This window comes from Ornithorhynchus anatinus, chromosome 12, assembly GCF_004115215.2.
Source record: "Ornithorhynchus anatinus isolate Pmale09 chromosome 12, mOrnAna1.pri.v4, whole genome shotgun sequence".
Taxonomy (NCBI): domain Eukaryota; kingdom Metazoa; phylum Chordata; class Mammalia; order Monotremata; family Ornithorhynchidae; genus Ornithorhynchus; species Ornithorhynchus anatinus.
The window spans coordinates 17492083-17510459 of record NC_041739.1 but is presented as its reverse complement, the minus strand read 5'-3'; the positions used below and the strand labels follow the sequence as shown (position 1 = coordinate 17510459).

Genomic DNA, 18377 nt, shown 5'->3' with positions numbered 1-18377 from the left:
CTGGAAAATTTCTCTGCTTTACATCATATCACATCAATATGGGAATAGATTTTGAAATGAGCCCTAAGGTGTGTGTTAAGAAGCAAAAAAATTAATAGGATGAGGACTGCTCTAGAAAGTATTGTAGGACTTACATAGTGTCACCCAAATCCTCTTCATCACATTTTCATCTAGTTGATGATGATGGTGGTGATGATTATGTCATTTATTGAGTAATCATTCTATGTTAAGCATTGGGGTAGATATAGGATAACCAGATTGGACACATTCCCTGTGCTTCCTGAGGTTTACAGTTTAAGAGGTAGGGAGAGTAGATGTGCTCTTTCCACAAAATACTAAGCTTATACACACTATAATTATAGTTATACTAACAATGGCATTTGTTAAGTGCTTACTATGCGCCAAACACTGTTCTAAGCGCTGGGGTGGGGGATACATGATAATTAGTTTGTCCCACATGGGGTTCACAGTCTTAATCCCCATTTTACAGATGAGGAAACTGAGGCCCAGAGAATTTAAGTGACTTTCCCAAATTCACACAGCCGACAAGTGGCAGAGCCGGAATTAGAACCCATGACCTCTGACTCCCAAGCCCATGCTCTTTCCACTGAGCCATGCTAACAGGGGAATCACGTTCCTTTCCACAAGTTCGATGCAAGCTCCCCAGGACCTACAGAAAACTATCCCTTACTTATAATGAACAAAGTTAGAAATTAGAAATGAAGTCTCCACGTGTATAGCTGCTCCATGAAACTTAAATAGAATGTTGTGCCAACTTCAAAGATATTAAAACCATTAAAACCTCCATTGACATATGCTTATTATTTTCCCATAGGCCAGTCATACAATTAGACATAGCTCTTAAGTGTTTTGTGGCTTCTAATAATGTTATAAGACATATAGCTATGAACTTCTTTTACTTTGTTATTAAGGAAGAAACATAATATAAACAAAACTATCACTAGAGACAGTAAAATTCAGATGAAAAAATTGCTTGCACCATAAACCTCTGTCATATATAAAAGGCTCAAAATACTTAAAAGCTATTTTTTCTGTGTATAGTCAACAAACTCTTGGAAGAGACCATAGGTGTTTTGCCTAATGGGTGGAATGAAATGGATTCACCACTGAAAGACTCATATTTTTTCTTGTACATACCTATTCAAAATTAATCTCTAGTGAGCGTATATGTAAAACTCCACAATGTAGTAATAGTAGTAGTATATAAGTGATTGCCATGTGCAGAACATTGTACTAAGTGTTGGATCAGAATACACAGATTGGATTTAGACAAAGTCTCTGCCCCTCAAATAGCTCAAAATCAATAATATACGGCGTATGGGGGTGATTGTTGATAAATACATAGGAGAAATGATATAATAAAAGACTAAAACAACATAAAGACAAGGATAAATACTCTAAAGCAAACCAAAAATTATCAGAGTACTGTGACTAGAGCAATTTCAGTTTCCTCTCACTCAAATTCTAAAATTCTACTCCTTTTGCAGCAATACCTTACTAATTTTTATTTTCATTTTGTCTGTTTGTCCTTGTCTTTTATATACAAAGAGAGTTTTGACAGTGAGGGTTTATCCATTTGCTGGAAAGAGCAATATTCAGTAGACAATTCCTTGTGTACAAATCCACATAAAGATTGTTCTTGCTTTTATGGTACTGTATTCGTATTAGAGTTTACCTTAATCAATCATAGTTAGTCTCGTCACTAATATGCCTGTATGGTGTGGTTATCTCCCCAGATCCATAACTAAAACCCTTTGCCACATTGCCACATTAACTAAGGCTAGGCTTCACTGGTCTTTAAAACATTTCTCCTGCCCTTCTCTCTTACATCCTATCAGCAAAGCTCATCATGGAGAACTATTTATTCTGTCACCCTTGTTTATGATTCTCTCCTAGCCACAACTTAATGTACAAGAGTTGCTTGGATGTTATCTATTTTTCTCCCTTGTCTCACCCAGCAAAGCCGTATTTCCACAAGACTGACTGTTTTTCAGGACCTTATTACTTGTGATCCTATCTTGCATTTGAGTTTAAATGAATTTGTCATGCGAGCCTGATTAAAAAAAACACTAAGTAAGTTTGATGGCAGGTTGGTCTGTGGTAGGTCGGGGTCTCGTAGAAGATTGGTTACAACAATTGCCCTGAAGACCTTCAATTAGTTTACAGCTTGACATCTCGTACCAGAGTCAGTCAATCTCCCAGCAGACATATTGGCCTTCTTAATTTAGTTTCATATTTACTTTGGTACCCCTGTGCAGTTGGAGAGTATGCTTCCTTACAGAAGAATTCAATACAACATTTGGAGCTAGATTACCAATGAAAATCTTTGGTTTTGTACAGGGATTATTGTAGTAGAAACCTATGCTAAAAGATGTGGTATATTTTAATGCATTATCTGCAATAGATAAACTGTCATAAATATGTTCTGTGTCCAGGGATTTACTGATGGAGACTTATCAAAAATCCAATTTGGAGGAGCTAATGTCTCAGGATTTCAGATAGTAGACTATGAAGATTCCCTGGTGTCCAAATTTGTACAGCGATGGTCAACGTTGGAGGAAAAGGAATACCCTGGTGCACACACCAGTACAATTAAGGTTAGCATTTTGCTTATCCATGAGATGAGAGAAGAGGATTGGGCAAGAAAAGGAAGTGAGAAAAAGAAACGGAAGCACAGGTTATGATATTGGGATTCTGGTAAATAATCTGTGTTCTCTTTTGATTTTTCTATTACAATGCATGACATTCAATGGGCACTCAATAGATACTGTTACTATTGCTACTTTTAGTGAGTTGAACAGAAATTCTGTCACCTGGGGTCAAGTGAAAGTTTCTTGATATCATTCCAGTTCCTTTTAAGAACATAGCTGAATGTGCTTTGTAAAATCATAAGGTCAATTAATCAGTTAAAGGTATTTATTGAGTGTTGTGTGAAGTGCAATATATCAAGTGCTGGAGAATGTACAGTACAAGAGAGTTGATAGACATGATTTCTGCCCACAAGGAGCTTAGTTTCAGATTCAGGTAAGAGAAAGACACGAATGCTTTGTTTTCAAATGACTTCTCCATACACAAAGTAAATCATGTTGCAGATCAAGTTCTGAAGCACGTATGCTGTTATACAGATGTGGTTTAGTCCTGTAGGGAGGTGGATCAATTTTCAGATGCCTTTTTTAAAATAAAAGACAGCTTCTGCATATTAAGGGGAGTCTAATAGATCTCTAAGGAGTTAAACTCTTCCCATGATGTTTGATTTGTACCTAGGAATTGGATTTTTTTTAATCAGGAAGCTCTGGTCCATTTACTGAATTCATGCACACACAAGTATGCACAAGTATGTGTGCATAGTGCTCAGTGGATACCATTGATTATAAACATTCATAATGTACCAATATACCTGTCTACATGTAGGCCCAATTTTTTTTTTCTTTCCTTTTATTCCTAGCACACTTCTTTTCTTCTCAGGGAGTAAAGCATCAGAGAAAAATGATTGTGTCTTGTATTGGGTTAGTTTCTACACAGATGGCTAACAGCTGGTGCAATTAGCATCTTTCAAAGATATTTAACCCTAATTTTAGCATCAAAATGCCCAGTGGCATTCCGAGTGAATGATGGAGCAATAGTTTTTTTCTTGGTCATTCAGGAGATATAACCCAAAACGTTTTCCAGTGGAAATAATTCTGGGGGCACACATCTTTCATTTATAAAGGATGTTCCGCCAAAGGCTCTGGTAAAGCTAAATGTTATTCATCCTTTTCTATTTGATGGATTATTTTTTTCTTCCTTACAGTGCGTTAGCAATCAGGTTGTGGTTTTTGCGAAATTAATGCAGGGTAGGGATAGTGTAAGTAGTTAAGCATAAACGTTGGCATATTTAAAATAAATCAAGTGAAATTAACTAGGAATTTGAAGATAGCATATTGCTTTTGGGGGTTGAGTATGAGCCAGGATGCCAGTTCCTCTCTGGTGGAATGCTACAGTAACTTTTCCAGGCCACTAAGATGCTGTTACGGCTCTAGCGCACTAAAAAAGTACTCTAGTTGCCTGAAGGCAAAGCTGGCTTCAGATGGAGGAAGCAAGGTGTAACCTACATCCTCAGGGTGCTGCAAGTTCAGGGTTGTATCAAGGCAGGAGGTGTCTGTTTCCCCATCTAGACTGTCAGCTCACTTTAGGCAGTGAATGTGTCTGTTTATTGATATGTTTGAATTCTCCCAAGCTCTTGGTACGAAGCTCTAAACATATTAAGCGCTCGACAAATATGATTGACTGACAGAGAATGGCCATGTGGGAACTTTCTAAGATGGTGACCACCCAGCACTTTTCAAAGAGGGCAGCTAACGAATCTCACAAAGATAGCCATTCGGTGTCCTTCTTACTAAAGGCAGAAAGATGGAAGTGTGCTGTTAGTCCGACACAAGTTGTAATCTCAGAATTGAATTTTCCAGGGCACTCAGCATAAGGGTGTCCACAGGGACTTCTATAAAACATGGTGTATGACTTCACTGTGTGACTGTGTGACATTATGTGTTCATACATCCAGGGATGTAGCCCCATTAGCTCCTGGGCTGTTGAATGTCCAAAATTGACCCAGCCTGAAGATAGCTTGTTTTAACTCAGGAAAGTCAGTCAGTCATATTTGAGCACTTAGTGTGTGCAGAGCACTCTACTAAGCACCGGGGAGAGTACAATACAACTATAAATAGACAGGTTCCCTTTGCACAATGACCTTACATTCTAGAGGAAAGCTCAGGTCTGGGAGAAGAATGTGAGTTGGACCTGTTTTTTCCACGAATGTAGGATTCCTTGCTAATCTTACCAACCCAAGTGCAGTTGGAGCAGAGGTACAGATTGCCTCATGTTGCAGGGAATCCCTTTCTTCACAGTGTGCTTTGCAGTCATCCACAGCCTATAGCAGGAAAGTGGGTCCAGCCATGTCAGGGCAAGCTAGGGAAACCACTCACTCTGATCCTCATCTGCTGTGACACTTTGTCCATTTGATGGTAATTTTGAACAGCAGTTGAAAGTTGCTGCTGAACCTCATGGTCAAGAACAAACTTGGATGGAGGGAATGAACACCAGGGGTTAGGTCAAGAAGTTCTCACTCTCTGCTGGGCCCATCTACGTGCTTGTCTCTGCCCTTTTGGGTGGAAAGGAGAAACAGTAAAAATCACCATGTTGGATGTAGTCTTTATTTCCCAGTTGCCTCATAACTTTGTTTCCAGACGCCCAGAGAACATAAAGCATAGGACAGGATAGATGAGAATGTACTTGAAGGTGACTTGTATTTTGTGCTTGCACTGGCAGAAGTAGTTGTATTTTATTTCACTGTTTTTTCCACTGGTGAAAAAAATCACTTCACAAAGCAGGAAAATTGTGAGGAAGTTATGTAATCTTGGCTTCATGAATCCTATTTATTGTATGAATAAATGCAGGCCATCATTTGGCCCAAAGTAATGACTGTAAACTGAACTCCCTTTTTGGACTGCCAAAAGCTCCTGTTTAATTAAAAGTCACATGTAGAATATTAAAAATGAGGGGGCTTTTTCTGCCATTCCTTTGGACCCTGGGCACATTGGTCATGTATCTTTTCATAGTTGGAAGAGCTTTAACCTCCATTCTTCCTGTTTAATCTTTCCTGTCACCCAACCAATGGTATGTATTGACTGCTTATTGTGTGCAGAGCAATGTATTAAGAGTTAGGGGGGTACCATAAAATAGAGTTGGTGGACACAGTACCTGATCACAAAGAGCCTGGCCCAGTGGAAAGAGCATGGGCTTCGAAATCAGAGGGCCTAGGTTTTAATCCAAGCTCTATCTCTTGTCTGCTAGATACCCTAGGGCAAATTCACTTAACTTCTGTACCCAAGTTTTGTATCAGTAAATGGATATTAAATCTTAATCCCTCCTATTGTGAGCACCATGTGGGGCAGATACTGTGTCCAACCTGATTATCTAGTATCTACCTCAGTATTTAGAGCAGTGCTTGGCACAGAGTAAGCACTAAAAAAAAAGGTATATTTAAAACCCTAAAAACAGGAGCTGAAGAGTCATATCTCTACAGATGTGTACATGCTGCTTGCAGCATTTTTTTTTTCACAAAACCATTTTACCCTTGCCTGGAAGGGTGATTTATTGCAGTTCCAGTGCTGTGGGCTTTCCTGTTTCCCATCCAAACAAAAGTATGCTCTGCCAGTTTTCTAATGTAGAACACATGCAAACATTCATTTTCAAATATATCCCATTTGTTTCTTTTGAATTCAACAGTAGTTTTTCTGAAACTTTCTATCACTGCCTGAAGTGGGAGGAGAGTGAAAAGAAGTCCTTACTGAAAGCCAGACTATCACTGGCAAGTTTGTCATGAATAAAAATGACAAAATGTTCACAGAACACAAAATATCCTTGAGAAATATCTTCAGCTGATTTGTATAACTGATTGTAAGCTCACTGTGGACAGGGAATGTCTTCTAATTTGTTGTACTGCACTCTTCCAAGTGCTTAGTACAGTGTTCTGCACACAGTAAGTGCTCAATAAATACCATTGATTGATTGATAATAGTATGGAGTTTAACCACAGCCATGACTTTCATAACATAGGCTTTGAAACTGGGCATATGCCCTAGAGTCTCATTCATCATCTTCCTCCTCAGCCTAATTATGAACCTGCTTTCTATTCATTCAATCATATTTATCGAGTCTTATCTGTGTGCAGAGCACTTTACTAAGTGCTTAGGAGAGAATAGTGCAACAATAAACAGACACATTCCTTGCCCACAATGAGCTTACAGCCTAGAGTGGGGGAGAGACAGACATTAATATAAATAAATACATTACAGATATGTACCTAAGTGCTGGTTGCTGGGGTGAGGGCAAAGGAAGCAAGTCAGGGCAATACAGCAGGAAGTGGGAGAAGAGGAAAGAGGGGCTCAGACTCTTGGAGGAGATGTGCCTTCAATAAGGCTCTGAGTGGGAGACACTAATTGTCTGTTGGATTTGAAGAGGAAAGGTGGTCCAAGCCAGAGACGGGACATAGATGAGGGGTTGGCAGTGAAACAGATGAGATGAAGGCACAGTGAGAAGGTTAGTTTTAGAGGAGCGAATGTGCGGGCTGGGTTGTAGTAGGAGAGTAGAGAGGTGAGGTAAGAGGGAACAGAAGCCAATGGTGTGGAGTTTTTGTTTGATGTGGAGGTGGATGAGAAACCACTGGAGCTTTTTCAGTGGGGAAACATGTTCTGAACATTTTAGAAAAAAAAATGATCTGGGCAGCAGAGTGAAGTATGGATTGGAGAGACATGAGTCTGGGAGGTCAGCAAGGAAGCTGATGCAATCATCCAGGTGTGTAGGATGACTGATTGTATAAATGTGGTAGCAGTTTGGATTTAGAAGAAAGGACAGATTTTAGTGATATTGTGAAGGTGGAACTGACAATATTTAGCAATGTACTGAATATGTGGGTTAAATGAAAGAGAAGAATCAAGGATAATGCCAAGGTTAAGGACTTGTGAGACAGAAAGGATGGTGGTGACATCTACAGTGATGGGAAAGTCAGGGGGAGAACAGGGTTTGGGTAGGAAGATAAGGAGTTCTGTTTTGGACATGTTAAGCTGGAAGTGATAGGAGGACATCCAAGTGGAGATGTCTTGAAGGCAAGAGGAAATGCGAGATTGCAGAGAGAGAAAGAGATCAGGGCTGGAGATGTAGATTTGGGTATCATCTGCATAGAAGTGGTAGTTGAAGCCATGGGAGCAAATGAGTTCTCCAAAGGAGCAGGGGTAGATGGAGAATAGAAGGGGACCCAGAAGTAAACCTTGAGGGACCCCCACAGTTAGGGGGTGGGAGGCAGAGGAGGAGCCTGCGAAGGAGACTGAGAATGAATGGCTGGAAAGATTCATTCAATTGTATTTATTGAGCGCTCACTGTGTGCAGAGCACTGTACTAAGCACTTGGAAAGTACAATTCAGCGACAAATAGAGACAATCCTTATCCAACAATGGGCTCACAGACTAGAGGAGAACAAGGAGAGAATAGTGTCAGTGGAGCTGAGGTTGGATAATGTTTGGAAGAATGGGGGGTAGACAGTGTCAAAGAGATTTGAGAGGTTAAGGACAATGAAGTCGAGGCCCTTGGATTTGGCCTGGATTTGTACAGAGCACTATATTAGGCACTGGAGAAAATTACAAGAGAAAACATAGTATTTACAAAGAAACAATCGTTCTTATCTTATGTCACTGTTCAATAGTGGGAGATTGCTCCTGATCTAGCAAGGACACTTGCCTGGCAGGAACTTTATCCAGGGTTTAACTGTTCGATTTTCCAGCGGAATGGCACCTTCCCATCTCCTGGAAGGATGCAGGAGTTGAGTGGGGGGAAAGGCATCAGTTCTGGTTGAGAATGGGTTCTCACCAGAAGGAAACCCAGCTACTGGGTTTCTCCAGAGGTGCGGATGCTAGATTGGGACTCCAGGACCTGAGAGGACACAGCAGTTGAGTAGGAAACAAGAACCCCAGTCTTGAGAGCAGATAAACTCCCATGAGAATAGGGTAGAAATGTTCAGTTTGCATCTGTTAATTCCCCATTTTATCTCTAAGGTCCTTGCAGACAGGTATCCTGCCTTTTAGCTCTTTAGTAGATTTCTCAATCACCAAGCACACCATTCTGCACACAGTATATCAGTCAATCATATTTACTGAACACTTTTGTGCAGACCCTGCACTAAGCACTTGGAAAAGTACAAATAACAGATTTGGTAGACATGTTCCCCGTTCACAAGGAGCTTCCTGTCTAGAGCTTCATAAATACTGTTCCTGATGGCAGGCAGACTCTGGATGTCAAGAAATTTGCCTGTATTGGTTAAATGTTTCTAGATTTCTTTTTGTTATTGTTGTTACAGAATCCTATATCGATAGATGTAGGTGAGCTCACTGTGGTCAGGGAACCTATCACCTCTGTTATACTCTCACAATCGCTTAGCACTCAGTAAGTGCTCAATGAATACAATTGATTGATAGGTCATTTGGGCTGCCCACTGTCAATATTCAGCAACCTTGAAGATGGCAAAAGGGAGTACTTTCTCTAGGGCCTTAGGTCCCTGACCCTGTCCTGTCTTTAAGGCCAAAATGGCTAGGAGACTGGAGACAGAATGCAAAAGATAATTGGAAGAGAGGAGCAGTGTGTGCTGGAGATGAAAGGAGTCTCCAAATCTGAAAAATGGATTCTCTCAAATCTGGGGCTTGTCCACATTTGAAATAAATATTAGCCTCATCAACAAGCTCTCATCTCTGTTTCTACACTGGAATTTACAAGCCGCTTTTTCCTTTCACTGATACTCTGTTACCCCAACTCAGTGGAACTTAAGGCTCAGCCAGTACCTTGATCCTTTAAAGACTAGTAAACTTGTGGAGCCAGATTTTCTAACTGCCAGAAGTCTCACAACTGATTAAGCTGCAATCATTCTTTCAGGCCTTACAGTGCTAGTGAGTTACTGCTTCAATGCAGGTAGTGTTACAAGGCAACATATTTTAACGTGAAAGAGTTACTGAGGAGTCTAACTTAGAAACCAAGAGATACTGACCTTAACATGCTGAATATGATTCAATATTCATTGAACAAAGTCTTTACTACAGTGCCATTATGTGGATATGCAATAGAGTGGAAAAGCCATGGGTAAGAAATAAAGGTGATTAGCCCTGAATGACAGTATTTAACTATAATTCTTGAAGGAGAATAGGAGCTTTGGTCAAACAGATATGCATATCCCTGTGGACTACCCTCCAGGATTGTTAGCTGGTTGTTGTTGTTGCTGGTGCTTATGTTCCGTCTGTTCTGTTGTTCTTGTGGAAATTGAAATCTGAGGTTCATTTCTTGATAAAATGAATTATGATTGACTTAATCTGATGTGCCACAAATACATAAGTTGGAAAATACATGTTGGCACATTCATCTCCTTCAAAACAATACAATATAGGCAGTTTATAAAATGAACTGCTGACTGCTCAAAATGTTTTTCTTTAACTATTTCTTCAAAGAAATACATAGGAGATACAATGTCTTACTTCAACAATAGTCTGTTTGGAAGCTACGGTGTTATCCACTCTAGCACCAGGAAGCCTACTCCTTGGTTGTAAGTTGACATCTCTACTCATCAAACAGTTGCATTTATTGAGAGGATTTTCTGAGCAGAGCCTTGTATTAAGCTCTTGAGGGAGTAAAATAAGGAGACACTATTCCTGGCCTCAAGGATTTCACAATCTAGCTATAAATCCATATTCATCTTTTCAGTTATTGAGATACTTCTTCTTGACCAAAATGTTCCCTCATAGCCAGAATCCATACAACTCCTAAATGGGCTAATTATTGGATTTTGGAAAAGAAAACTCAAAATAAAACCCATTAGACTGAAACCTCCTTGAGAGCAGAGAATGCTCTTTGTGCTTGTGTTGGGCTTCCCAAGCATTTAAAATTGTCCATCACCCTCAGTGGGATGCTCAGTAAAAAAACATTTCAGCTAAGGATGCATTTAAACCAGAATAATAGGAGGCAGTGTTGCCTAGTGTGAAAAGTGTGGACTTGGGGGCCAGATAACTTACCTGCAGTGTGTCCTTAGGCAAGGTATTGAACTTCTCTGTGTAAAATGGGTCATCAATAAAATGGGGATTCAATACCTGTTCTCCCTTCTATTTAGACTGTGATACCCACATAGCACAGGGACTATGTCCAATCTGATTGACTTGTACCTACCCTAGTGCTTAGAAAAGTACTTGACGTATAGGAGACACTTAAAAAATGCCATAAAATGATAACAACAATAATCAGCATAAATATAAAACATGCCACAATAGGGTTTTTCTTGATTTCTCCTTCGAGAGTTGATTTGTAATATGAATGGGAAATAGGCCTGCACTTCTGTAATGCTCCCCTAAAGCAATATAAATATCCAAACCCATCTGAGGGGTTTTAAAGTACATAAGCACTAGGATGAGATGAGGCTTTTATTTGCAAAGTCGGAAATCGTTATGCTGTCATGCTCTTGTCAAATTAATTTGTGTCTAGTTTAGTGAATGATAAAATAAAATTGAAATATCTAACCAGCCAATCAAAAAAAATGAATATAGAAGTAAATGGATGTATATGTAGAACATAAATACCTAAGGATGGAATTGAAGTTGTGTATGCTACATAATTCTTTCAACCCAGATTTGTATTTTTATGATTATGACTGTGCCTTTCCATTGTAATCTGTGACTCGACTCTAAGGCTTGATTACATTTTAACGTTTAGAAAAACGATTTCAGGGTTATCTTCTTTCTAAATTACGTATGCTTAAAAATTGAAATGAAAATAATACCAAGCCCAGATATTTCCCTTCAGTGGGTGGCTCTAAAAGGGTCATTTGAAGCTTAGAGGCTACTCTCCATCCATTGTCATTTAGGAAAAATCAATGGTGGGAGAACCAGACTAAGGTTGGACTTTTAAGAATACCAGCTAGGTGGTTCTGTGGCCATCTATAGATGATAGTGAATTCGGAGAGAACATTGAATGTTCTGACCATAAGGCAATAATGATGATGATAATAAAAAACAATGGTAGTAGTGGAGGGAGAATTTATTAAAACACCTATTTGGTGCAGAGCACTGTACTAAGCATTTGGCAAGTACAGAATGAAGAGGGTGCACATTCCCTCCCCTTAAAGAGTTTGCATTCTAATGAAGGAGATTAACATAAAAATATTATCGTGAGAGGTTGAACTACCTAACATAAAATGAGATACAAATATAATCAAGTTTAGATTGTGAGCCCCTCAAGGGAAAGGGAGCATATCTTGTACATTCCAAGCACTTAGTACAGTGTGCTCAATAAATATTATTGAATGAATGAATAATCCCCACCTAATTCTAAGGCATTTTTTCCAGTGCTTGGTACAGTTCATTCATTCATTCATTCATTAGTATTTATTGGGCTTTTACTGTGTGTAGAGCACTGAACTAAGCACTTGGGAAACTACAGTACAGCAAAAAGAGACAATCCTTATCCACAGTGAGCTCATAGTCTAGAGTTCTTTGCACTTAATAAATAATATTACCACAGCTAAAGATGCAAGGGAGGATATAAAAAAATTCACAAGTGTTAGTGTTGGGTGATTGGTTAATGCAGCATAGGGTACTGGGAAATTAATCTAGGAAGGCTTGTTGGAGAAGAGAATGTCATAGTATTAGAAGTAATAGAATTTATTAAGCACCTTCTGAATGTAAAATATAGTACTAAGTTCTGGGGCAAACAATCTTACCATCTTGATGATGAAGTACTTACAAAGCAATTACAAAATGTGAAAAACTGTTCTAAGGACTGGGGAGATGGCCATGATCATTTCAAATATGATGCCTCACCCAGAATGACTTTACATCTAAGTGGGAGGAGGGTTAAAGAGTAATGGGGAGAGAGTGAAAAACTGGTTTAAATAAATACATTAAAATAAAGATAACTGTCATCATAGTTTAGAAGGGATGACTTTCAGTCTCGTTGGTTCCGGGTGGGACTCGATGACTTCTGCCATTCCCCATGTTCCAGATGACTGACGGGGCTTCTGACCACCCAGCCTCTACTGATGTTAAATGCCGATGACATTGGGAATGCAACATCCAATAATTGTGAATGTATAGAGAAAAATAGGTTGTTTGGGTTTTTTCTATTTCCAGGAAATTGTAGGTGTAAATAGGCAATGCATTATTTTCTTCTCAGAATCTAAATTTGTCTTTTAAGAGCTTAAAATTGATTTCACACAATGATCTTATCACCTAAAATTGCAGTTCTTGGTCCCAGGCAATTGAATAAGTATAATGCTTTAGTTTTAGTCAGACAATGCAAAAATACAAATGTGCAAATTATTATTTGAAATTAATCTTATAGATGACATGTCCTAACTGTTATATGCACCTAAAATGACTAAGCATGTATTCATTCTACCAAACACAAATAGAAATTCTTCCCTTGAGTAATCTGCTCATTTCCATCATTTTTACCTGTTCCAAGTGAAAAACAAAAAGATCAACTAACTTTAAAAACTTTTTGCTTTATAATAATACAATTAATGTTTTAAGGTGGTGTGCCTTTAATGCATTTTTATATTCAAATGGCAAGTGATTGAAACTACAAATTATTACAAATTGAAACTAATTCAAATATGATAGGACATCAACATCCTCAGAAATGCATTTCACCTTATTTCAAAATCATCACAAGCCACTTTTTAAGCAATTGTTTCTTCCCACTTTCATGTGTCCCCGTTTTGAAGAAAATCTTTCTGAAAAGGTATATTGTACCTTTCTCTTTTCAGATATACAGATATTAGGTAGTTCTTGCTTATTTTTTTTTAAAACTATTTGTTAAATGCTTACTATGTGACAGGCACATTGGGGAAGATATGAGCTATTCAGGTTGGACACAGTGCCTGTCCTATGTGGGGCACACAGACTTAATCCCATTTTACAGATGAGAAAACTGATGCACAGAGAAGTTAAGTGACTTTCCCAAAGTCACACAGCAGACAAGTGGCAGAGTTGGGATTAGAACCCAGTCCTTTTGACTCCCAAGCCCATGCTCTATCTATCCACTAGGCCACTGGCTAGAGACATACATGGGGAGGGAAAGGAAAAAGCTCTTTGGAAGGTGCAACATGATGAGAGGAAGTTTCTCAAGTCCCACCTTTGTCTAGAACTGTTCTAGTGGTAAAGTGACTAGCTGTTTCACTTTTTATTCAGATTATCCTAGTTTAAATATTCTTCCCATATTCCTAAATAATCTATATAGTTCAAGCAATTTGACCTCTTTCCTTTTGGAAAGACATTTGATAGCTATTTTGTATGTAAGCAGCAGCTGAATGGATAACTGTTAGAGGGCAAACACAATAACCAGGAAGGGAGAAAGGAAAAAAACATCAGGTTGGTAAAACAGTCTCGAGGAATGAAGGCATAGCAATCGATAGACCAGCCTGATTTGCTACAACTAGGAGAGAAGCCTTTGTGAGCACTAAAATGAGGGTGGAAGCAGAGTTGTAAACAGACTATTCCAATCAATTATTTATATTTTTTAAGCACTTTACTGTGCAGAACACTGTACTAAGCACTTTTGGAAAATACAATATTACAGAGTTTGGTAAAAACATTTCCTAACCACAACGGGGCTTCCAAAAAAAGATAATTAGTCCAACATCTCTCCAGTTGCTAATCCCCCCATCCCACATCAGAACCCTTCTATATCCTAATCAGTTTAATATCTATCACCTCCGCCAACATTTAAATGCAAATCCTTATATTCTAAGTACTTTATTCCCTACCTATAATTTATTTCATTGACTTCCCCCCAATAGTTTTGTAAAATATCCTTGAAGGTAAGGATCATGAATACAAATGCTCATCATGTTCTCCCAATCATTTTAGTATGATTCTCCGCACAACGTAGTCTGCTCAATAAATCGGTCTCCCATCAGTAGTACAACAGTATCTACTTAATATTACAAATGCTCCGTTTCTCTCCTCATTTTCTCCATAATGCTTGTAAAGTAGCACAGTAGGCAGATTTCCTCCTTGCAATGTTCTAATCTAATGAGGAACTTAAGAGCTTTTAAAGAAAAGTGTCATTTGGATGACTGTTTAAGTATATGAGGAAAGCAGTAGTGTTGGGTTTTATTTTTTACTTATTTAGCGCTTTCTAATTTTTATTTTCTCAATACCTCTGTCTTTCAAATAGGAATAATGTTTAACCAGGTATATTTTCATTAGTTTATGTCCACTAGAATTTCAGAGGACAAAGAATTGGTGCATTAGCCTCTCTCTAAAATATATCTCCAACCTAGATAGTACAAAAAGAGATGATGGCAGCTCATACAGTGAAAACACTTGTAGAACTTGAGCTATTATTTTCTGGAAACAATATGACAAGACAACTGTACTACATTTCCCAGTAGCCTCCTCCCATATTGTGCTGACTCTGTGAATAAGAACTGTAGCGCTCCATAGAAAAGTTCAGGGTCCTAAATCCATCATCACATTGCTTTGCACTTTAAAAAGAGCTGAAGAATTATTCCATTTACTCGGGATGATAGGAAGAATGGTTCACCTTGATTTCAGACAATCCAGTTGCAATAATTCCTATTGAGACCATGTTGTGGCTGGGGAAACTACCACTTCCACTGTAAACAGTCAATAAATCACTGTATTTATTGAACACCTACTGTATGCAGAATAATGTATTAAGATTGGGAGAGTTCAATTAAAAAAAAACCCTGGTAGACACAGGTCCTTGCTCCAAGGAGCTTACGGAAAAGCAATAGAAGAAAAGAAAACAAATTCTTTTTTAAAGTTCTACTTTCATCACCTTGTTTATCTTCTGTAAACCCTTCAGACTTAGGTAAGATAGACTTCAGAGGTCTCCTCCAATTTGAGCTTCTGGTGCTGCAATTTAGGTTTTTGGAGTAAAATGCACATATCACTTTTCCCAGGTCTTCAGCTAATTTCAGTGTTGCTGTAAATTGCACACAAGTAAAGCAGTGCATTTTGGCCATACCTAATCAACAAGGGTGGATTAAGAACAATGAGGGCTCACTCTTTGGGCTAGAGTTATTTTTGAATTTCCCCTAAAATATTTTCATGAAATCTGAAGGAATTCCAACAAATGCATTTGGCAAACCATTTGGCAAAAATCTTCTCAGTACTTCTTCAAAGCAGTTATAGGAGAAAAAATGTGAATGATGAAGAATGAAGGTTAATTATTAAAGTAATTTATAATCTTGGGACAAGACATCTAAATCTGAAATGGCTTATTGTAGCACATTAGCTAATGCTGAATAGTTCTATTTCAATGCCTCTGTCATTTGCTTTTCCTTGAATAAATGTATTTTTTAAATTTCACCTTGAGAATCCCAGCCTGGAGATAATGTGTCTAATGGGAATACAATGAGTGACAAACCACCATGAGAGTTAAATTAATAGGGCAAAAATCCATGGAAGATATGCTTCTATCTGCCCAACTTATTTCAGCTATGTAGCCATTAGGTAATAATGATAATAATGACCAAACTGAAGTTCTTCTGCCTAGGTTGCAGCTCTATGAAACTGTCAGGTCTATTCTCAGGGGATAGTAATTAAGCCTATAACTAATTAGCTGCCCTAGCTGATTTAGCTCAGCCTGGGTCTACTGTGTTAGGGAAGCAGCGTGGTCTAGTGAAATGAGATAAGGGCTGGGAGTCAGAGGCCCTGGGTTTAAATCCTGGCTCTGGCATTTATCTGCCTGTTTGAGCTTGGGTAAGTCACTTACTTTTTCTATGCCTCAGTTCTTCATCTGCAGAATGGGGACTCAATACCTATTCTCTCTCTTACTTAGAATATGAGCACAAAACTATGGGTAGTAATTATCTTCCCATCCTACCCCAGCACAGAGTAACCACTCAACAACCCTGACCTTGAGATGATGGCACAAGGTATACTTTTAGAAAAATGGGAGTAATATAATGAGCAGCATTTTCCCCTTTCCTCTTAGAAGCAATGGAACTATCCTAAGCTTGGTGAGCATCATGTTGTTTATGGCAGTTGTTATAAGTGATCCAGGCACTTATCACATCCTGATTTGACTTCTGCATCACCCTCCTCGCTGGTCTCTTTGCCTTCAGTGACAGTATGAACTGCGGATCATTTTTTCTAAAATGTCATTCTGCAAATCCTCTTCATACCAAAAAGCACTCCTCTCCAAATCAAGCAGAAAGTCCTGACTATGGGTTTTAAGTCCTTCCCTGGGCTCTATCACATCCTAATCTACTCTCTCCTCCCACTATACCTTAGCTTGAAATGTTTATTTCTTTTAAACTAACTGCCTTATTCTCATGTCTCCAGCCTCTACCTGCCTGATTCTGCCCTTCTTCCCTTTTAAATCTGCAAGACCACACTTTCCCAATCTTTAAAGCCCCTCTGAAGTCACATCATCTCCAGGAGGCCATCCTCTATTAATATATCTTCTCCCTGGGGTCAAATCACCCCACTAACCTCTATATTAGATTTACTACACCAGCTCCACAGTCAAGCACATACCCACTCCTCATACTCCTATTCACATTGACTTATTCTACTTTTTGAGCACTTATTCATCTATATATCCATTTTCTTTCCTCTTCTTTTAATCTATAAATTATTTTGTGTCTTCTCTACTGGATTGTAAGCTGCTCTAGGGCCTAGAATACATCTTCTTGTTCTATTTTATTCAGTTCTATTCTAATTCCTGGAAAATCCACAGTCACTATAAGGATCTTATTATCTATGAACTGGTTGTAGGGTACATGTATGCTTGACAAAATTACAATAAAACTATTGCATGGTCTAATGGATAAAACTAAACAGCATGACAGTGGATAAAGCATGGGCCTTAGAGTCCAGAGGACTTTGGGTTCTAATCTCTCCATCACTTACCTGTTGTGTGACCTTGGGCAAGTCACTTAACCTTTCTGTGCCTCAGTTTCCTAAACTGTAAAATGGGAATTCAATATTTGTTCTGCCTCCTACTTAGATTGTGAGCTCCATTTGGTACAGTGTTTCCAAACTGATAAACTTGTATCTAGCCCAAGTGCTCAGAACAGTGCTTGATGAGTGTTAAGCAGATACCATTAAAAAATAAGTGATTCAATTCCAAAAAGGGTCAGGAAGACTTATTTTAAGAAATCCAGCACTTATTCCGATAAGGAGGTCTGTATGTATCATTGTTCTCCAGAGAAACATTTTGCTATCCTGTTATTGCTGGGAGCCGTAGCACAGAGCTTGAACAGAGGGCATGAGGGGCTCATTTGTTTGAAAAATAATACTCGAGGTTGGGGGTAAGGCTGGAAAGAGTCAGAAAGAGAGAAAGAAGTCAAGTTTGGGGTCTGGAGCCGGGGGGGAGGCGGGGGGGAGGCGGGGGGGAGGATGGGGGGGAAGCTGCTTGAAAAAGGGAGACCAGCAACAGTGCTGGGAAGGAGCTGGGGATTTTTCACCAGTGATTGACGTAACTTTAAAAGGGGGCGGTCGGGGGGGGGCGGGCGGTGTATATGTGGCGGGGGGGAATCCTGGCGGTACTCAGCAATTAGTTTATTTTGGGTAGAAGCAACTGAAAGCAGATATGCAATACTGTTTAATACATGGTGCAATTAGTTTATTTTGGGTAGAAGCATCTGAAAGCACATATGCATGTACTGTTTAATACATCTGTTATTCATCTTAGTGTTACTCCAGCTTTCCTGGGCAATTCCAAGCAGCTGAGAGGCAACATGGCTAGTGGATAGCACAGGGGATCATAAGTGCTAGGTTCTAATTCTGTCTCTGCTGGTTGTCATCAAAATAAATAAA

At 39.0% G+C, this 18377-nt stretch overlaps 1 protein-coding gene across 1 annotated transcript in view; it reads left to right on the top strand.

Moving 5' to 3' along the window:
* Positions 1–18377, top strand: part of GRIA2 (glutamate ionotropic receptor AMPA type subunit 2) — a 104248-nt gene that overhangs the window by 50585 nt on the left and 35286 nt on the right. Inside the window, 1 exon segment of the mRNA XM_029076656.2 lies at positions 2457–2618. Coding sequence (XP_028932489.1) covers positions 2457–2618 — 162 coding nt within the window.